At 34.8% G+C, this 24033-nt stretch overlaps 1 protein-coding gene across 1 annotated transcript in view; it reads right to left on the bottom strand.

Moving 5' to 3' along the window:
• Window positions 1-13327: 13327 nt before the first annotated feature.
• Window positions 13328-24033, bottom strand: part of LOC126828374 (UBX domain-containing protein 7) — a 33486-nt gene continuing 22780 nt past the window's right edge. The window contains exons 11-12 of the mRNA XM_050558149.1: window positions 23884-23963; window positions 13328-18182 (exon numbers count right to left, since the gene is read on the bottom strand). Coding sequence (XP_050414106.1) covers window positions 18021-18182; window positions 23884-23963 — 242 coding nt within the window. The 3' untranslated portion in view covers window positions 13328-18020. The remainder of the gene's footprint in view (window positions 18183-23883; window positions 23964-24033) is intronic.

The raw sequence follows: 24033 nt of genomic DNA, 5'->3' as shown, positions 1-24033 counted from the left end.
TGGTTTATGTCCTGTCCGCTGTAACACTATTTTAGTGATAACAGAGATCAGTTTTGTAAATATATGGTTTATTTACATCGGAACAGAATATAACACATCTACATACTAAACAAAACAGGAACTTAACTAATATACAGGAACTACACCAGGGCTGCCAACAACCAGTATCGCAGCGCAATTTGCGATACGTATTTTGTCCGTTGCTACTCAAAAATTAAAATCTAACGTTTTTGATTCGCAGTAACTGCAAATCATTAATATGCCTGTCATTTTGGATATTGACACGAAGATTTATATATTTTTCTCAACACTTTCAACATGTATAAAATATCAAATAAATTTTATAAACAAAACTGAATTCTCCGTGTGACATTTTCTTCTCGAACTACCCTGACTCAATTCATTATACTATATAATCCAGAGACATAACTCTATGAGTAATTATATCAGTATTCAATTTGGAAAAAATAAATTCAGTGTATCCCCATACATGTAAATGTATTGTAAAATGAGAAATCAAAGTAAGAATTCCCGTAAAATATTATTGTTTATATCGCATGTGTCTAGTTAATCGAGATTATTCGTAAATACAGTGTGTGTCCGATTGAACAAAAATATTAACACACGATAAAAAGCAGACGAAATTGTTTTCTAATGAAGAAATAAGAATTAAAATGAGTGGGACTTCAGAAGTCCTGCCAAGAATTGGCTTCAGACATAAGGCCTAACCAAGAGTCTACATTCAGAAATGTTCACAGCTACCTGTAGCAGTGCTAAAATTCTAAATAAATATTAAGAATGAAATCTAATCATTTGTTATAAATTAAAATTAAAATAATCTTGTTATTTAGGTGTTTTATGTTGAAACTGAAAAACTGCTAATCAATTTTTAAATTTGCTATTCAAATTTGGCAAAATTGGACTTTTTGATTAGCAGTGCTGCTAATCATCTGTGAAATATTACCGACAGCCCTGAACTAGACTACATAAGGAACTAGACTACAACAGGAACACAAATAACAATATTAAATCCACCATTCCGCCCCTCTGCCAAAGCAATGGCTGAACTCGGGCGAGCCCATACACCGGTCTCTCAGTCTCTCTCTGCTCTGTCTAGTCGTCTCTAGTCGTCTGCCTAACTGTCAGTAAACTCCTGATTATATACCTTTGGACAATAAATAAGCTCATGGTCATACATGCAATTTTCTCTTTTATCTCGTCATGGCATGCTTACTGACCAGTGCGTATTCCTTTGAAGTAAAGCGGAGCGTGTACACAGATCATATGTAGTTTGTAAAGAACATATTGAATTAATTACATGTTAAATTACAACACAGACAATTGTGACTCAAGAACAGTGCATATAGAGTTAAAAGGTCAATATTATATTTATTATCAAGAAACAGCTGGAGGTCAATAAGTTCAATTTGATAAAAGTTATAGATTACTTTGTCACACCGCTTCTGCCAACCATTCGCTATACCTGTTTAATTTCTTGTCCTGAGACCGCCTGCCAGCTGTACAGGAATGACAAATGTTTCTGCTAGATGGGTGCCAAAGCTCTTGACTTTAGATAAGAAACGTGTCAGATTCCAGCAGTGTGAAGTTAGCTCGTTTTTCGATATTGGTGAATTTAAAAAAACTTGAATCTCAAAAAAGCAGATTTGATGGATTTATATCTACAGAATGCCTAGAAAACACATTTGATTAATACTTTTTCTAAATGGAATTAAAGATATCATAAATGAGGATGCCTAAGCAGTGGATTCACATAAAAATGCACTACTCGTTTTTCGATATTCAGACTTGAATCTCAAAAATACAGATTTTAATCATGTAAACCTACAGAATGTTTCCAAAACCCATTTAATTAAATCATTTTTCTAAAAGATATCATAAATGAGGACGTCTGAGCAGTGGATTTACATAAAAATGATCTTTCTCCTTGTTTTTTTTATATTGGCGAATGACGAAAAACAAGCTACTTATTTGTAGATATTCAGACTTGAATCTCGAAAAGGCACATTTAATGGATGTATCTACAGAATTTCTAGAAAACACATTTGCTTAAATAAGTTTTCTAAAATGAATTGAAGGGGACTATGTAGAAAAACTAATGGAAACCATCAACTCTGTACAGGTCTTTCACACTTAGGCAAAGATATTTTCAGACAGCCCTCATATATCTATTGAGTATGAAAAAACTACATAATGAAATGAAAGTCCTTAGCCAGCCCTCGTTTATACAAATATCTATTGAGTATGAAACAACTATATAATGAAATGGTGTGAACCTTTGTTAAAGGCTCAATACCACTCTTGTTGTAACTGAATAATGTGTCCCAATCTTTATTCTGGTCAACAAATTGTACTATTTTACAATATTCCAATTAATTGATGATACAAATTTAATCTTAACACACATAATTTAAAAAATTGAAAAAATTCAACTAAATGATTTGAAAAGCCTGACGTAAAGCTTTTCAAATGTGACTTGGATTTAAAAATATTTTTGAACCCTCTGGACAAGTAAAATAGGATTTAATGGATAATTTACACAACAGGTAATAAGACACTAACACATCTAGTACTTAGAATAAGGCTATTTTTTTATTTTCTGGAGCTGTCAAGCCAGCAAGAGTGTTATTGTCCCTTTAACAGCACAAACAACCATTGTTGCCTGACAAACTATCTCATTATCATTATCAGTTATATATTATTTAATTTTAGATAACATCTACTAAAGTAACAAATAGAAAATGGGCTGATGATAATGAAGTGAAAGACTGCATGGCCTGTAATAAAGCTTTCTCTGTTACAGTTAGAAGGGTAAGTGGTATTACACAATGAAAGCAGGAATGTGGACGTACATTGCAGCTTTAGCGATGCGCTAGTCTTTTAATTGTCCCCCGCCTTTCGAAGAAAGCAGGGGACTATTAAAATGGGTTCGTCCGTCTGTCTGTCTGTCTGTCTGTCCGTCTGTCTGTCCGTCACACTTTTTGGGACACAATAACTCTCTTCCTAATTGAGCTAGAATGTTCAAACTTGGTGTATGTGTTTATTAGGTCAATGCCTTGATGGAGTTCGAAGATGAGCATTTTCCGCTTAGGGTAAGCAGAGATAAGCAATTTGATTGGTTGATGCTTTGGGACACGATAACTCTCTTCCTAATTGGGCTAGAATGTTCAAACTTGGTGTATGTGTTGATTAGGTCAATGCCTTGATGGAGTTCGAAGATGAGCATTTTCCGCTTAGGGTAAGCAGAGATAAGCAATTTGATTGGTTGATGCTTTGGGACACGATAACTTTTAATTGAGCTAGAATGTTCAAACTTGGTGTATGTGTTTATTAGGTCAATGCCTTGATGGAGTTCGAAGATGAGCATTTTCCGCTTAGGGTAAGCAGAGATAAGCAATTTGATTGGTTGATACTTTGGGGCACGATAACTCTCTTCCTAATTGAGCTAGAATGTTCAAACTTGGTGTATGTGTTGATTAGGTCAATGCCTTGATGGAGTTCGAGATGAGCATTTTCCGCTTAGGGTAAGCAGAGATAAGCAATTTGATTGGTTGATGCTTTGGGCCACGATAACTTTAGTTGTCCCCCGCCTTTTGAAGAAAGCAGGGGACTATTAAAATGGGTTCGTCCGTCTGTCTGTCTGTCCGCCTGCCTGTCCGTCCGTCTGTCTGTCCGTCACACTTTTTGGGACACAATAACTCTCCTTCTAATTGACCTAGAATGTTCAAACTTGGTGTGGGTGTATATTAGGTCAATGCTTTGATGGAGTTCGAAGATGAGCATTTTCTGCTTAGTGTAAGCAGAGATAAGCAATTTGATTGGTTGATGCTTTGGGACACGATAACTTTAGTTCTAATTAAGTGAGAGTGATGAAACTTGGTGTATAGTTTTATTACATCAGTACCTTGACTAAGTTCGATGATGAGCATTTTCTGCTCAGGGTAAGCAGAGCGATAAGCAATTTGATTGGCCGAGACTTCGGAACACAATAACTCTCCTTCTAATTGAGCTAAAATGTTCACACTGCTTCTAATTGAGGTAGAATGTTTAAACTTGATGTAGATGTTCGTCTTGACTGAGTTCAATGATTAACATATTGATCTCAAGCTAAGCAGAGATAAGCAATTTCCTTGGTTGATGCTTTGGGACAATATAACTTTGATTCTGTCTGATAGAGAGTGATGAAATTTAGTGTATAGTTGATAAACAGTTTGATTGCTCGATACTTTTGAAAAAAATAGATGTGCGATTAATTAATATGTGGCATCTATTTATTTGCGGATTTCGGCGGGGGACATCAGCCTCACTGTTGGCTTGTTGAATACAGGAGCAGAACAGTAGGACCCTAAACCCCATTTCATTTCATTTCATTTAATTGAATACCACAAATTTGTACTGAATTGACTCTGGAGCCACTCTGCTTTGTGCAACATTTTTTGGGCAACGATTATTATTTGTGATGGTTGGAATTCAGGTCGGCATAGAGTGGGATTTCGGTTGCAAAATGATTGAAAACTTCGAAGTTACTTAACTCATGGGCTCGAATAGCAGATAAACGCATTTGCGGTGGTTAAACTTCAAAAGTTTTCTCGGGGAACGCAATGCCCCCATACCCGTGACGATTGCTTATTTTTTTTTGGATTTAGGTCAGCCACCTAAGGTAGGCTATATTGGACCACATTGAAGTTGCTGTATTCACTGGCTGGAATAGCAGGAAAACGCGTTTGCAGCAGTCAAAGTCTGTCTCCATGGACTGTAAACAATTGATTCGAGTCAGCCATTTAAGTTAGGCTATTTTAGACCCCTTGCTGTATTCATGAGCTGAATAGCAGGAAAACACGTAAGCTCTGTCTGTATCCCGAAATTTTTTCAGGTTCTGCCCCGCAACATACATCGAGTCTGTACACCTATGATTGTATTCCAGTTGTGGTGGGGGATTTTGGGGGGGGGCCTTGCTCAGAAAATTTCAAAAATTCAATAGCCGAAAATATTATTTCTATTTACTCCCAAACATTAAAATTGAAATCCAATCAACTAGATAGACAGCCATTAATGCATAATGTTGTATTAGACAATTCCATCACTATACAAAAATGAAATGAAATGAAATGGGGTTTAACGCCCTACTGTTCTGCTCGGAACTGGGCTAATGAAGACGGGCATACGCCATACAGAGTGCTATGAGGGAAATTTTGCCCGGACAGCGAACTACGGCCTGCTCATATATATCGAATTCCAACTGTCAAGGGATCTTTACGTGCACGCCAATGTGTACACGGGACCTCGTTTTTTCGTGCCATCCGAATGACTAGACAGCTGTCCTTGTCAGGCCCTCCATCCTGCAGCACTGACAGTGGTATCACAAGCTAAAAACGTGATTTTTTGTACAATCGGGGGCCAAAATTAAGGAAGTTATGATCCGATATGCGCGAATATTGAAAGGAGCCAATATCATTGGGTTTTAAACTAACATGTCAAGTTTCATCAAAATCAGAAGAAAACTGTGAACTCTAGAGGGTCCACAGCCTTGAAATAACATATTTTTACGCTATTTGTGAACGAGGGGCGGCCATTTACAAAACTCGAACTCAACCATCTGTAGGAAGTAACGGTGATATATTCAAATGTTTTTTTAAATCGGATAGAAATTATGACATCTATAGGGTCCACAAGCTAAAAACGAATTTTCGTACAATCAGGGGCCATAATTCAGGAAGTTACGGTCCGATATGCACAAATATCGAAAGGATCCGAGATCTCTGGGTTATAAACTTACATTTCAAGTTTCATCAAAATCAGAACAAAATTGTGACCTCTTAGAGAGTCCACAACCTTGATATACCATATTTTTATACTATTTGTGAACGAGGGGCGGCCATTTTGTCTGTCAGTTTTGTTTCGATTTTTACAAAATTCAAACTCAACCATCCTTAGGGTGTAACGGTGATATATTCAAAAGTGTTTTTAAATCGGATAGAAATTATGACCTCTATAGGGTCCACAAGCTAAAAACATGATTTTTCGTACAATCGGGGGCCATAATTCAGGAAGTTACAGTCCAATATGCGTGAATATCGAAAGGAACCAAGATCTTTGGGTTATAAACTTACATTTCAAGTTTCATCAAAATCAGAAGAAAATTGTGAGCTCTAGAGAGTCCACAACCTTGATATATCATATTTTTACGCTATTTGAGTATGTGGGGCGGACATTTTGTCTGTCAGTCACAATTTTTATCCGATTTTGTTGAAACTTGAAATGTAAGTTTATAACCCAAAGATCTCGGTTCCTTTCAATATTCGCACATATCGGACCGTAACTTCCTGAATTATAGCCCCTAATCGTACGAGAAATTGCGTTTTTAGCTTGTGGTACCTCTTGAGATCACAATTTATATCCGATTTAAAAAAAAAAAAAAACATTTGAAAATATCACCATTACACCCTAATGGTGGCTGAGTTTGAATTTTGTGAAAATTGAACTGAATCTGCCCAACAAAATGGCCGCTCCTTGAACGCAAATTGTGTACAAGTGTGTAATACGAAGGTTGTGGACCCTCTAGAGGTCACAATTTTTGTCCGATTTTGATGAAACTTGAATATCTTTATATCCCAAAGATCTCAGTCCCTTTCGATATTCGCACATTTCAGACCATAACTTCCTCGATTATGGTCCTGATTGTACGAAAAGTACTTTTTATTTTTAGCTTGTTCTCTTTCCATCTCTTGCAAAAAATTGGCGTATCTTGTCTGGCAACCACTGTTTATTTATGGAACATTTTCACTTTTTTTAAAAACAAATTTGGGGTCCCTGGCTGCCAAAGAAGCATTATGAAAGAACTAGATTAGATCCTGAAAAATGAGTATTTTAAAAATTTCAGTCAATTACTTTATTCTGTCTGAAGTTATGAATGTTTAAATGTTTAGATAAAATGTGGTATAGAATGCTTATTAGAGTAGCATCGATACTTGATATCCATATTATCGTTAAACTCTTAAATGGCTGTATATGTAAGTAAATGTAAATATGTTAATAAAGAAATTAAAGTTCTATGCTAATGATAAAAAGTTGGCCAAAACTGGATTCTACAGTGTTAATGAGGAATATAATACCTGAGATTAATTTCAATTATTTTATTTACAGCATCACTGCCGCAACTGTGGACGTATATTCTGTAATGAATGCTCAGCTAAAACAGTAACTTTAGCCGCTTCCAAAAAACCTGTACGAGTGTGTGATGGGTGTTACACCGAAGTCATCAACAAACGATGACATGGTTAATACCATTCAAAGAGAACGTCAGCATTGGGCATAATATTTTAATATATCCACATTTTAATATTTGCCTATTTTAAATTCATTATGTTTTTCTCATTGATTTGTGTTTATCTATTACTGGGAGAGATCATGTTTGTGTCTGTTAAGTGTTTTAACACTTTATAGAAAAAAAAAAAAAATGTTAGGTGAATACCTTTTTTTGTAACGAAAAAAAATAAAGAACACTATACATGCATATATACCACCAGTATAAACAGAAAAACACCTAGCACCAGCATGAAACATGACCTCACCTACTGTATATTATGTAAATTATATAAAGTCATTCCTATATATAATGGTAAATGTGAAATTATTTTGACAATTGGTAAATTGATTACCATGATTTGATGCTGAAAATCTCTCATTCTACAACTGTTAACAGGAATTAGAGAAGAGTCATTTTTACACACCCACATTTTTGTCTTGGCATAATATGTCTTTGCCCGTCGGTCGGGCCATCAGCATTTTGTTTGTGAGCTCGATAGAGGCTGTAGCTTTTGACCGGTTCTTTTCAAATTTGGTGTGAAGTGGTCAAGAGAGGATGAAATCTGTTGCTTTTCCACATTCTGCAACTTTCTATTTGAGTTTTCCCCTGTTTCTAAAAACCTTGTGAACACGATGATGGCTGTAGTTTGTAAAGGATGTTTTTTTCAAATTTGCAGGGAAGCATTTGGGGTCATAAGTGGATGAACCTATTGATTTTTGGTGTTCTGCGACTTTTCGTTCCAGAGTTATCCCCCTTTTCCATAAACCTTGAGAAAATAATAGAGGCTGTATGTAGTTTTTAACACATTTTTTCTAATTTATTGAGAAGCATTAGAATCAATTTTCAGCATTCCTCAACTTTTCATTCCTGAGTTATCCACTCTTTGCTAAAAAAACTTGTAAATGCAATAGAGGCTGTAATATCAGTTTAGTCGTTAAGTTTTCCTTTCGGATAAGCTGCTGTGTTGGCATATTTCCATGCTTCGCTTGGTTATCTTATAAGATACTAGAACCAATTAACCTGGACCAAGTTTATATCAAGAAATATATGTAGGAATGTACCAATCACAAAATTTGTTATTGCTGACTGCTGCTGTTATTGCAGAAATGACCTTCTGCTGAATGCCTGAGAGTACCTTTTAGTAGAGGAAAGTATAAGGAATGCTAGACCAATTACAGCAGAACTTATTTTGAAGGGGTTTTCTATATTCTATATCAGACAAATGTGGTAACTGCTAAAAGAAATGGTCTTGGGGCCGCTCTTAAAATTTGTCTATTTTACCGTTAAAATTTTAAATGGCTAAGGTGTTCTAATCTACTTAATATTGCTTAGGCATTCCAATCTCCTTAATATTGGTCCAAAGAGTGGATTATGAGCTTGTCATGTTAATAAACTTTTAAATAATAATTTATATAACATTTGAAGTCAGCAAAAAGACCTACAATAGGCAGATTTAGCTCTTACATAAAGCATCTTTAATATTAATTTATTCAAAATGGCACAATACCCAATGGTGAAAACACTCAAATTTTAGAGTGTCCCCATAGCCCATTTTGTTCAGCCCATTTTTCTGATATAGAAAACTCCTTCAAAACAAGTTTTGTTGAAATTGATTGTGAATTCCTGCTGTGGGTGTATGTTTCATTGCTTTTTCAAATCTAAACATTTTATTCATCTAATAAAACAATGGGTTTGGGCAAAAAATTATGCTGTACTTTTGTATTGAATGTGAGGTTAAAAGATCAAAGAAATAAACAGATACCTTATACCTAACAACAATTCCATTTAAAATCAATTTTAACTTAGCATCCATTTCAGTGATTTTAGTTTTCATGAAAAATACACACGACTGAATAAAAAGGTTGTCATCATTACATTATTATTGGAGATTACTATATATTATTGCACTGATGAAGAATAGTTATTAATACATATCAATGCTAATTATGTGATATTATTATTATTATTATTATTATAAGGTACATTATAACATGAATACCGCTATTGTATATTTATTATAATAGCAGTTTTATATAATTATATAGAATTAATGCTGAACTGATATAGATAACCTAATATTTATTTAAAATAGTAGAACTGTTGTAATTGAATATTATACTGTCAGAGTACTAAAGTTGATTTAATAATATATGAATGTATCAGGGGCGGATCCAGGAATTTTTGCAGGAGGGGGTATGCCAGATTCCTGAGACAGTGTATTTTGAGAAATACGTGGGCTCTGTCATCATGTGGGCTTATATCCGAGGTCACTTTGACAAAACACAGAAACTAGGATTTTACCTAAAAACATACTAAATACCAGTAAATGTAACTACTACACTATATTTTAGTTGTACCTATTTGCAATAAAATAAGTTCTGCACAACTTTGACAGGAAACTTTAAGGAAGCATAATAGAACAGCAAAAGCCGACCGAGACTGAAATGAAATGAAATGGGGTTTAACGTCCTACTGTTTTGCTCCGAACTGGGCCAATGAAGACGGCGACTGAGACTGTCAAACACCAAAATATGAAGAAAATTCATCACATAAACTTTTTTTTTTTTTTTTTTCCTTCTCAAATACAAGAGCCTAAAGTAAAGATTTCCACAATTATGACGGGGAGAATAAGAGGTATGGATGTTTTTTGGATGAACTGTTCTATAATAATGTCATCAATATCTAGCTCAAAAGTATAGTTAACATTCATTAGGACTAAGCTTGTCAGAAGACCATCCATCATAGTACCGTCTGATGATGAAAAAGGATAAAGTACAAGGAGTTGTACCCCCCAAACCGCCCCCTCTGGATCCACCCCTGCGTCTATAAGATTAAGACAAACACTATGTAATGCTGTAGATTTATAGATCAGCGTGTGAACACAAATAACAACCAGTTCATCATTTCAACATCGTTATAGTGCTTTTTATTCTATAAAAATACATATTAGTTTTATGAATTCAATGCAGGGTCGTTTTTTGTTTACCAGACATGCCAAAATAATAGTCTTAAAGATACATTATGTAAGAGCAAAATCTGTCTATGGGAGTCTTGTTTTGGCTTCAAAGGTTATATAAATTATTAGTTAGGCATTTATTCACATGACAAGCCCATAATCAACTCACTTTGGATAGCTGTAATTTAGAATGGATTAAAACAGTTGCAATCTAATAATTTATAAGAATAATTAACATTATTACAGGACCTGATGTTATATGGAAACTTATTCCATGAAGTAATTTTGGGCAAGTCTCGATTATCCATTTTTGCGATTAATAATTTCACAAAAAATGTAATCCAATCTGCTAAATATCGCAGGCTAGCGATGACATCAAGAGTTGATTATGATCTGGATAACTTAAAGATACATTATGGGAGATTTTAATAGAGAGTTGGCCATTCTTGCTATAACAGTTCAAAAATAGATGATGAAAGAAGAATATATTGAAAATTTCAGTGAAATTACTTTATTCTGAACAAAGTTATCAGCATTGTAATTTTTGACTAAAAATAGGAGTCAACTCTCTCTTCACCGTCTCCGAGAATGGCCGACCGTTTGATTGACAGGCGTTAACTCCACCTACATAATCTTGATTATCAAGTAACGTTTTCAATGGCTGTGGTACCGGTAGCATATTCGGTTTGTATCACATTTATTTTTACTACAAATTAAAAATAAGACTTTTAATATATAGATAAGAAGCGAAAGTTTGAAAGGAACAGACCAAATCAATGAGGCATTATTATAGCCGACTTCTTGTTAGCCTTCGTGTACTCTTGTACTGTAACTATAGGCCTACGAAACTCCCGAAGCAGACAAATAGGAAACAGTGATCCAAAAGAGCGTATAATACCGACATCCAAACTCTCATTTTAACCACAACTACCCCGTAAACATAATATCAAACTTTCAATAAATTGACTGACATGCGGCCTCGCTTCGTACACTCTTATCATTTAGCCTCGATCTAAAATTTCAGGGAGTATGATGTCAACGTAACGGTTAATCTCCGCTTACGACGCCATTTAAAAATATAATCAATCAATGAAATCCTGTTTAAATCCAAGCCATCCTTGGATCTACAGAGTTGATTTTGTTCTTGTTGTGTAAATAAAGACCTACCGATAATTTCTATGACATCTGAAGTCTAAATAAAGACTTGCAATAATCAGATTTAGCTCTTGCATAATGTATGTTTAATGTCTATTTAATAATTTAGATAACATTTCAGGCCTAATGAAATACCTGCAATAGAAAGATTTAGCTTTTGCATAATGTATTAACTAAAATTTCTAGCTTGCTTAGAAACACAGTTCCGCTACAAGGTCCTCCCAACTAAACAAACTCTACATATTAGAAAGCTTATAACACCAGGGGCCGGTTTCACGAAATTTTAACTAAGATAAAATCCAAATTACAGTAATTTGATTGGATAATATTAGATTGATTTTAGTGCTTAGCCAATCAAAACTGAAGTATCTACTAAAATTTGGATTTTATCTTTAGTTAAGATTTCGTGAAACAGGGCCCCGGTACACAAATCCAGAGAGTTGCAAGCAAAATGTTTGCAATAACACAATTGAGGGCCAGATGAAAATTGTGATAATTGTCAAGTAAATGCTATATTTATACTAACAATTGTAAAGTTGACATAAAAATGTTTAGTAGGGAGGACCTTGTAGCGGAACTTCAAGGCTAAATAAAAAAATTTGGCTGCAGGCCTATATGTTTCACTTTTCATTTTACCGACCTGGCGAGAGATACGTTTATCTGATAGAAGCCATTCTGTTTGTTGATTATTTAGACTCGAATAACAAGACAATAAGACGGATTCCGACCAGGGCTGGGGTAATGGAATGTAATTATTGCTTCTTTTTTTTTAAAGTAATGGCCATGTAATTAATGAGTAATGAAAGATTTCAAAAGTAATGGAAATGTAATTAATTATATTCCAAAAATCATGTAATGGTCAATTACATTTCATGGCACATATAAATATTTCGAATATGACAAGCCTCAAATTTTATAGCATCAAAAGAGGTAAATTAAGTGTATCGAACACAAATCCAATTCATTATAATTTTTGAAAAAATATTTAAATCAGTTTTAACAAATTATAATACCAATAAAAAGTCATTAAACATTCTTTTTTATTACTCTGTATGAAAAAATGTATATTGTAATCAAAGATTAGTGCTAATTTGCAGGCAATCCCTAATTTCTATGAAAAATGTTTTTTATTTATATAGTCATTATAAAGTAATGTCTGGGATGAAAGCTGAGAAGATGACCTCCACACAATAATTTTAAAAGTCGATGTCACAGTTGGTTAGCGTTGTTCACAACGACCTTCATATTGACTCCCTTTCGAACATGGGCCAGGGAAGATACACCCACATTTTGCAAGAGCTAAAAGTTACGTAATGATATGCACAAATACTGAAAAGATGCATATATTTTAAGTTTCATTAAAATCGGATACAAATTCTTACCTCTAGAGGGTCCACACTCCACAATCTTGGTATTACCTACTTTTACACTATTTGCGTACGAGAAGTGGCCATTTGTCAGACAGTTTCTGTTTTATTTTCACAAAATTCGAACTCATCCGTCATTAAGGTCTAACAGTGATATATCATCCGATGTGGGACAAGGGTTGTCACATATTTATTATTTTGCAGGTAATTGGGGGCATTTACAAGACAATTTCATACAGATCAGATTATCATTTTCATCGTTTGAGGGATCACAGGACTCTAGAAACTGAAACAAGGGCCTTAACTCTGGAAGTTATGTACAACAATTGGCTTTTTCGTTTTACTAATTAAAATAATGCATATAAATTTCATACACATCGAATGATAACTTTTGTCATTTGAACATTCACAGGGTTCAACAAAGTAAAACAAGGGCCATAACTCTAGAAGTAATTGATGGAAATTACTGTAACTGGGACTTCTTTAAACATTGAAGTCAAACTCAAAGATAAAAAAATTTATAGGTAACAACTTAACAGTTTAATAATATATACAAAATAATTAATATACACATGAAGATAAGGTAAAACATTTGTTATATATCATTGATAATAATCAGCAAAATATCAAATCCCCTAAAAAGGAAAACCCAAACTATATATTTTAGGCTTTATAAAAGATATTCTGGTTCTCAGATACTCTGTTTTAAGGAAGTAACTCTGTAAGGAATCTGGAAATGTACAGTAGGCTCAATTATCAAGTACACAACCCTGTTTATGAGAAGTCATTTAAAAACACACAAAAACAATATTTGATAAATCTATGGTCAAAAATTGGCAAGTTGGTATAATTGTTGTAATAGATATATAAGGCTCAAAATTGTCAACAAACAAACAAAGCTTGGCTATGTATTATGTTTATATAAGCAAGATATTAATCAAACACAGGAGGAAATAACTCATCTGAAACCACTTCTCAATCAGTATAAATCCATTTTTCTTTAATTTTCTCCAATATCAACACTTTTGTTTATTTCCATCACAGAATGTAGTGATGCTATGCAAGATACACCTCCATTTTGCAAGAGATGGACAGAAAACAAGCTGAAAAAAGGTGATTTTTCATACAATTAGAGCCACAATCAAGAAAGTTAGGGTCCGATATGCGCAAGTATTGAAAGGAACCCAGATATTTGGGATATAAACATATATTTTAAGCTTCATTACAATTAGATAAAAGTTGTGAACTCTAGAAGGCCCACAACCTTGGTATTACATATACATGCTTTTACACTATTTGTGTATGAGGAGTGACCATTTTGCTTGGCAGTTTCGCTCGAATTTTCACGAAATTTGAACTGTAACGGCGACATATTTGAATGGTTTCTAAAATCGGATAAAAGTTGTGACCTCTAGATGGTCCATAAGTTAAACCATGTGATTTTTCGAACAATCAGGGGCCATAATCCAGAAGTTACGATCTGATGTGCTCGAATATTGAAAGGAACCAAGATCTTCAGGAGATAAACCTATATTTCAAGTTTCATCATAATTGGATATCAGATAAAAATTGTGACCTGTAGAGTGTCCACAAACAAAATTTGAACAGACGGACAGAGGCAACGCCAAGACGTCCACATGAAAAAGTGGGAAGAATGGTCCTGAATTTGATTTTCTGTTGTTTTATATGAACATAATAGACATTTTTTTTTTAAAGCAATTTTCAATACATTGGCAAAATGTCACTAATAGTAATAAGGCCCATATTGGTTTTAGAAATCGTTACATGTTATTGTTGAACAAGTGACTGCCATGCAAGATACACCCACATTTTGCAACAGATGGACAGAAAACAAGCTAAAAAAAAAGGTGTGATATAATACAGAATGTTATGGTTCGAAATGCGCAAATATCAAAAGGAATCGAAATCTCTAGGATATAAACATACATTTTAAGTTTCATCAAAATCAGATAAAAATTCTGACCTCACAAGGGTCCTAAACCTTGATATTACATACTTTTACACTATTTACCTAATGGAGCAGCCATTTTTTCGGACAGTTTCAGTCTGATTTTCACGAAATTTGAAACTTGACCATCCTTATCTTGTAACACTGATATATTTAAACATTTTTCAAAATCGGATAAAAATTGACCATCCTTATCTTGTAACACTGATATATTTAAACATTTTTCAAAATCGGAAAAAAATTGTGAACAAGAGAGTCCAAAAGCTAAAATCGTGATCTTTACGTATAATCGGGGACATAAACTAATAGTCCGATATGCGCGAATATCGAAAGGAACGGATATCTCTGGGATATAAACACCTTGGTATTACACAAGCGGCCATTTTCGGTCCTATTTTTACGAAATTCGAATTTAATCTTCATCAAGGTGTAACGGTAATATATTTGAACAATTTTTAAAATCGGATAAAAATTGTGACCTACAGAGAGTACACAAGCTAAAATCAGGATCTTTTGGTACTATCAGGGACCACAATCCCAGAAGTTTTGATCCGATACATGACAATATCGAAAGGAATCAAGATCTTTTAGAGATAAACCTATATTTCAAGTTTCGTCAAAATCAGATAAGAATTGTGACGGGCAGACAGAGGCGACGACAATATACATCCACATGAAATTGCGGGAATATAAAAATGGGTTACATATAAATTGAATCCTATATATATATATAAACCAACCAAGATTTCATTTAATTTATTTGCTGTACATTATAATCTTCCGTCAATCCTGAGGTAAGTGAATGTAAGTATTGAGCACTTAAAAATGTATGTCCTGAGAATAAATATGATCAAACATTAATAAATATAGAAAAATAATCATACTTAGAGCTCTAATAATAAATCTAAATACAGTTGCATAGGGGTTCCAGATTAATTTCATTGATATTTATATTAAATAACCTATATAATCCTTTAACAAACAAGATACACATATTAAATATATTACTTGTCACCAACACAATAAGTAATTTTCTTCTCATTTATGTTAATGTTGTAACCAGGTTAGACACTCAATATGAAGAAAGTTTTGTTATGTGTGCAATGTTAAGAGATGAAAATTTTGATCAGATATTGTAATTCTGCAAAGCATGAAGCGTGGAAATAAACCACACAGCAGCTTTGTCTCAAAACAGCTTGTACAAAAGGACAAATTGTGGCCTCTAGAGAGCGAACAAGCAAAATTACACTAATTAAAGAGCAATAACTCTGGAATAAAAATAGCAATTGCATTCAATTTCAATTCCAAATGTCATCTGCTCATAAAAATAATTATCCTAAGGTTTAAAGATAGGTTGCCAGGCAATGAAACCATACCCCCACGGCAGATGAGAGAGAGAGAAATGGGGTTTAACGTCCACTGGACACAAACTAGGTCATTTCGGGACTAACAAATGGTTTTATTTTATTTCAATAATTCGCTTGCGCGTAGGGGTCTTTAGCAGTGGGAGGAAACCGGAGGACCCAGAGAAAACCCACGAGGTTGGATAGGCGACCCTACTCCTTGTCACGTACAACCGGGAATTCGAAACCACGCCAGTCGACTCAATGACAAACTTTATGATACAGCGCATGCACGCTAACCATTCAGCCATCCAACACCCTCCCCCCCACGGCAGATGAGTCGCCCTGGCATTCAACAAGGGTTGTAGCATATAGTCATAACTCTGGAACAAAATTTGAGCTCAAATCATTATCTATAGTCTTGAAAAAGATTCATCACAAATTATGGCCTCAAGAGAGCAGACAAGCAAATTTAGCTAATTAAAGGGCAATAACTCAGAAAAAAAATAGCTAGACCAAGGTAAGAGAATACTCTTTGAAAACTCGCCCAAAGTAAATAGTATGTGTTATAGTTTATTGCTTTAACCTGTAACTAAATGCCTCTCTAAAAGATTAAAATCCTATCCGCAACCAATAAACTGAACTGAAATGGTGTTTAACGTCCTATTGTTCTGCTCCAATTGGGCTAATGAAGACGGCATACGCCATACAGTGTGCTGTGAGGGAAGTTTTGCCCGGACAGCCACACTATGGCCTACTCTTACATTCAATTCCAAGTGCCAAGGGATCTTTTACATGCACGCCCATGTGTACACTGGACCTCATTTTTTCGTCCCATCTGAACGATTATATGCTATCCCTTGCCAGGCCCTCTGTCCTGCACCACTGACAAGGGGGGAACCACGCCGGAAAATCCTGATGAGCTTTTTCGTACAATCAGGGGCAATAATCCACGAAGTTATGGTTCGATACATGCCAATTTCTAAAGAAACCAAGATCTTTAGGATATAAACCTAAATGCAAGTTTCGTCAAAATCGGATAAAAATTGTGACCTGTTGGGTGTCCATAAACAAATTGTGGATAGACAGACAGGAGTGACGTCGTACACATGAAAATGTGGTGTATAAAAACTTACTTCATCAGAGAACACAACTACACAAATTTGAAGGACAAGTAACCAGTGATGTCATAATGTTATATAAATAATAAGCTAAATATAAATAAATGATGTCATAGTTAACAAGCATGCAATTAATCGTACAAATAGGGGCCATAATCCAGAAAGTTATGGTCCGATACGTGCAAGTATCGAAAGTAACCCAAGTCTTTGAGATGTAAACATATTTTTTTAAGTTTCATTAAAATCTGATAAAAAAACAATAAAACAATTAGTCTTGATATAAAACGTTTTTAAGTCTATACAGGTAGTTTCAACAGTAGCACACACATTATATTTAGGTCTTTACATGGTTTGCATCCTCTATAAAAATCACTGTCGACTAGTCAGATTAACATTATGACATCAATGGTTACTATGACTTTCCTGGTTACTATGCTTCAAATTTCATTTGTGTAGTTGTGTTTTTACACTTATGAAATGTTAGATGCTATAAAAGATGGTTTTGTGATACCCATGACTTTGCTTTTAACCAAATGAAAAGGTGGCTGTATAAAAAAATCAGACAGCAATATACAACCACATTTCAAAGTGAGTGTATAAAAACGAAAACAAATGAAATGCTCGTATAATTTTCAATGTAAATTAATTTGGATGTAATCAGGTTTGTAGTGTATATCTAAGGCTTCAAGATAATATAAATGTTTTTTGTATGATTTATAACCATGTATAGATATCAATGATTATACATAAATAATGAAATGAATGAACAACATCAATATGATTGGCTATGATCTCGATTGAACAAATACTGTTTCTTGTGGATGGAGTCCAGCCTTTTCTATTGTATCACACATATCCATATGAGAAATCTGTCGTCTGGGAAAATTAGTAACTAGTTCATAACATTCTGGAGAAAAACCTTTTGATGCTGCAAACTTGACAAGGACCTAAATAAATGAAAACCAAACATAATTTTATCTATCACATTAACAAGTAGCTATAATTGAGAATCGGATTGTACTATCTCTGTTTCTTGTTGGAACTACCCTTATGTAAGGCATCTCCTGTGGTATCATGCTATTCTACTCCACTAACCTCTGGGTACATTCACAGGGTAGTCATAAATTCAAATTATCTGCCTGTGAGGATTCCATTGGCTACATTGGTTGATGCTACAACCCAATCAAACAACAGTTTACATCCTTAACAATATAGCAGCTTACCCTAGAAAGTTTGCAAGAGATTCAATATACCAGCAGTTGCCATGCAAGATACACCTACAATTTACAAGAAATGAACAGAGGACAAGTTAAAAGAACCCAATGTGATTTTTTATACAATCGGGCCATAATCCAGGAAGGTATGGTCCAATATCCATGAATATTGAAAGGAACTGAGATCTTTTGGATATAAACATATATTTTAAGTTTCATCAAGATTGAATAAAAATTGTGACCTCTAGAGGGTCTACAATCTTGGTATTGCATACCTTTACACTATTTGCGTACAAGTAGCAGCCATTTTGTCCAGCAGTTTCGGTCCACTTTTTACAAAATTTGAACTCAACCATCATCAGGATCTAACGGTGATATATTAAAATATTTTTTTAAATCAGGTAAAAATTGTGACCTCAAGAGGTTCGACAAGCTAAAATATATGATTTATTTTACAATAAGGGGCGATAATCCAGGAAGTTACAGTTTAATGTGCACGAATATTCACTTTGCCCTCCAGAGCATCCATTAGATATTTCAAAGTGATCAAGGGTCATAACTCTAGCAGTAATTATTGGAAATCGATGTAAATCGACAATATATACTCTTCACATAAAGTAGGGGATATTCAGAAACAATACAAAACTGCGAAAATGCACTGCTGTTTTTATTAGAAGTAACCAGTGTATGTTAAAAAATAACAAGCCAATTGCCTACACATGAATATAAACAGTTCATACGGGCGGCTTATCTGATGGCCCCATTTCACTCGCAAAGAGATACACTACACTGTCAAAAGTGAAAATGGACGTTTTTGATTTTTGTCTTAATGAGTAATTGCTCCACCAATCCTCAGGCATTCAGCAATTTGTTGTGGCATGCTCCTAATCAACCGTCCAATCACGATTTGGGTCAATCCGACTCACTCCTCTTGCAGTGCCACGGACACTTCTTGCAGTGTTGTCGGGAGACGTGTTCGTCAACGTCAACCGACAACACTGCAATTGCCTACACATGAACATAAACAGTTCATACGGGCGGCTTATCTGATGGCCCCATTTCACTCGCAAAGAGATACACTGTCAAAAGTGAAAATGGAAGTTTTTGATTTTGGTCTTAATAATGAGTAATTGCTCCACCAATCCTCAGGCATTCAGCAATTCATCGTGGCATGCTCCTAATCAACCGTCCAATCACGATTTGGGGCAATCTGACTCACTCCTCTTGCAGTGCCACGGACATTTCTTGCAGTGTTGTCGGTTGACGTTGACGTCTCCCGAACAAATTAAACGTAAGATCAAATTAAATGTAACACACTAAAGCAAAGATACGCTAAACAGTAAATCTTATGTAAGAACCGATAGGAAAGCAAACATGGATAGACAAACCAGCACGCAGCAGTTTTCATCAACCCTTCCTTGAAGTGTCAAATTTGACAATGAACCCCTCACACATGTATGGCCCTATTGTGTGTCGCATGTGCAGCTCAGTGGTTCTGTTGGGGCGATAAGTTCTTCATCTGTGAACATACTCTCAAAGCATGTCAAGTGTCCATGACTATTTATCATATCACAACCTGCATAGGTATTTGCATTTCAATATCCCCTACTTTTTTTGAAGGGTATATGATGTTTTTTTGATATTGTATTCTATTAATTATTGTATATTAACTTATCTGAATATCAAATGCATCATTTTGACTTAGTCAAAATTGATCCCATGAAACCATCTGTAATTGGTTTGTGTTACCCGTTTCTATTGATTGGAAGTTTCTCATATTTCAATGTGGGCGTATAAAAATTTATGAAGCTTTTCGGTGACCTTTAACTCTGGCAGTAATTATCAGAAATTGCTGAAAATCAATAAACTTCTTAGTCTCATGACCATAAACACTCTGTATAAATCTACCAGCGGCTGCCAGGCAGGATACCCCCACATTTTCGAGAGATGGATAGAAAACAAGCTAAAACGAAAGTGATTTTTCCTACAATCAAGGGCCATAATTCAGGAAATTACAATTCGATATGCGCAAATATCGAAAGGAACCGAGATCTTTGGGTTATAAACTAACATTTCAAGTTTCAACAAAATCGGATAGAAATTGTGACCTCTATAGGATCCACAACCTTGATATACCATATTTTTACGCTATTTGATAATGAAGGGCGGACATTTTGTCTGTCAGTTTTGGGCCGATTTTCACGAAATTCGAACCCAGTCGTCCTTAGGGTGTAACGGTGATATAATAATATGTTTTTTTTAAATCGGATAAAAATTATGACCTCTATAGGGTCCACAAGCTAAAAATGCAATTTTTAGTACAATCAGGGGCCATAATTCAGGAAGTTATGTTCCGATATGCGCAAATATCGAAAGGAACCGAGATCTTTGGGTTATAAACTTACATTTCAAGTTTCATCAAAATAGGATTAAAATTGTGACCTCTATAGGGTCCACAACCTTGATATACCATATTTTTACTCTATTTGAGAACGAAGGGCGGCCATTTTATCTGTCAGTTTTGGGCCGATTTTCACGAAATTCGAACTCAGCCGTTCTTAGGGTGTAACGGTGATATAATAAAATGATTTTTTAAATCGGATAAAAATTATGACCTCTATAGGGTCCACAAGCTAAAAACGCAATTTTTCGTACAATCAGGGGCCATAATTCAGGAAGTTATGTTCCGATATGCGCAAATATCGAAAGGAACCGAGATCTTTGGGTTATAAACTTACATTTCAAGTTTCATCAAAATAGGATTAAAATTGTGACCTCTATAGGGTCCACAACCTTGATATACCATATTTTTACTCTATTTGAGAACGAAGGGCGGCCATTTTATCTGTCAGTTTTTGGCCGATTTTCACGAAATTCGAACTCAGCCGTTCTTAGGGTGTAACGGTGATATAATAAAATGATTTTTTAAATCGGATAAAAATTATGACCTCTATAGGGTCCACAAGCTAAAAACGTGATTTTTTGTACAATCAGGGGCCATAATTCAGGAAGTTACGGTCCGATATGCGCGAATATCGAAAGGAATCGAGATCTCTGGGTTATAAACTTACTTTTTAAGTTTCAGCAAAATCGGATAAAAATTGTGACCTCTATAGGGTCCACAACCTTGATATACCATATTTTTACGCTATTTGAGAACGAACGACGGCCATTTTGTCTGTCAGTTTTGGCCCGATTTTCACGAAATTCGAACTCAGTCGTCCTTAGGGTGTAACGGTGATATAATAATACGTTTTTTTTAATCAGATAAAAATTATGACCTCTATAGGGTCCACAAGCTAAAAACACAATTTTTCGTACAATCAGGGGCCATAATTGCGCGAATATCGAAAGTAACCAAGATCTTTGGGTTATAAGCATACATTTCAAGTTTAAACCAAATTGGATAAAAATTGTGACCTCTACAGTGTTCACAAGCTAAGAACGTGATTTTTCGTGCAATCAGGGGCCATAATCCATGAAGTTACGGTCCGATACATGCCAATATCGAAAGAAACCGAGATCTTAGGGTGATAAACCTATATTTCAAGTTTCATTGAAATCGGATAAAAATTATGACCTGTAGACTGTTCACAAACAATTGTGGACGGACGGACATACAGATGGACGGACGGACAGGGGCGACGACAATATACGTCCACATGAAAATGTGGGCGTATAAAAATCAATCAGGTAATAATTTTTGCCTCTAAAGCGTCCAATGTACAATATACAATGGACAACATACAACACATTTCATTTAGTTCTTCATAACTGAAGAAGTTACTACTTTTACTAACGAAACGATGGATAAAACAATGTTTATTTGATATTGTATTCTAATAATTATTGTATATCAACTGATCTGAATATCAATTGCATCATTTTGATTTAAGTCAAAACTGATTCCATCAAACTGTCTGTAGATTGGTTTGTGTTACCTATTGATTGGAAGTATCTCACATTTTAATGTGAGCGTATAAAAAGTTACTTTGGTTTTACTCATAACTTAAAATTAGGCAGTCGAGATATGAAATACATAACCATGGATTGTAAAACATGCATGTAGGCATGCCTGTCCAAAGTTTTAGGAAAAATCTATTTGCTACCAAAATACTGCAAGGGTGATGTTTTTGAAAATCTTGAAATTATGAAGTACATTTGCCTGACAATCAATGTAAGAGCTATTGGTCATTGTTGGAAGATATATGCACAGGAATAAGACCTCTGGTTTATTATGTTCAAAATCTACACTTAGCCAGCTGATGCACACACTATACTTGGTGGTTTCAAATTGGATATCATAAAAGAAAGTTATCTCAGTTGATCAGCTTCTGCATGAACTTCTTGCATCCAGTATGCGAAGACTTTTTCAATAAATGTTAAATGTTTGGATATCATTAGTTCAAGTTCTTGTGACGGATTTCATAGTATAATATAAATTGTCTAAAGTGGAATTAAAATAGATAAAATTTTTGAATGCAGAATCCCACCTAGTTTTCACTGATTTCTTATCTAGATATTCCAGTTATGGCCTGAAATGTGCAAATATCAAAAGGGATTGAGATCTTTGGGATATAAAGATATGTTTTAAGTTTCATCAAAATCAGAAAAAATTGTGAACTCTAGAGGGTCCACCAACCTTCGTATTACACACTTCTACACAATTTGCATACAAAGAGCGGCCATTTTGTCGGGCAGTTTCATTTCGATTTTCCCAAAATACGACTTAATCTTCATTATGGTGGAATGGTGATGTATTTAAACGTTTTTTAAAATTGGAAAAAATTTGTGACCTCTAGAGAATCTGCAAGCTAAAATTGCTATTTTTCGAACAATCAGGGGCCATAATCTAGGAAGTTAAGTTTGGGTATCCGCGATTATCAAAAGGAACCAAGATCTTAGTGTGTAATGGTGATATGAAATGAAACGAAATGGGGTTTAACGTCCTACTGTTCTGCTCCTAACCTAGGCTAATGAAGACGGGCATACGCCATACAGTGTGCTATGAGAGAAATTTTGCCCGGGCAGCGGTGCTTCGGCTAGTCTTATATCAAATTCCAACTGCCAAGGGATCTTTTACGTGCACGCCAATGTGTACACGGGACCTCGGTTTTTCGTACCATCCGAACGACTAAACCAAATCCGATAAAAATTGTGACCTCTACAGTGTTCATAAGCTAAATACTTGATTTTTCATACAATCAGGGGCCATAATCCATGAAGTTACGTTCTGATACAAGCCAATATCGAAAGGAACCGAGATCATGGGGAGATAAACCTATATTTCAAGTTTTACGTTGAAATCGGATAAGAATTGTGACCTGTAGAGTGTTCACAAACAATTGTGGACAGACGGACAGGGGCGACGACAATATACGTCCACATGAAAATGTGGGCGTATAAAAACTAAGACTTGGTATATGTAACATACCATTAATGTAGAACTGCAAGGTATTGATAATTGCTCTCTATTCCCATCAGGAAATCGGATCAGTAAATTTGCTATGGGATCTGTAACAAATTAAAACATGAACTTTTTTTTTAATAAGATGTAAATATATCAAAATAAACCTACAGTATG

This window comes from Patella vulgata, chromosome 7 (assembly GCF_932274485.2).
Source record: "Patella vulgata chromosome 7, xgPatVulg1.2, whole genome shotgun sequence".
Lineage (NCBI taxonomy): Eukaryota > Metazoa > Mollusca > Gastropoda > Patellidae > Patella > Patella vulgata.
This window is presented reverse-complemented; position numbering and strand designations above follow the sequence as displayed.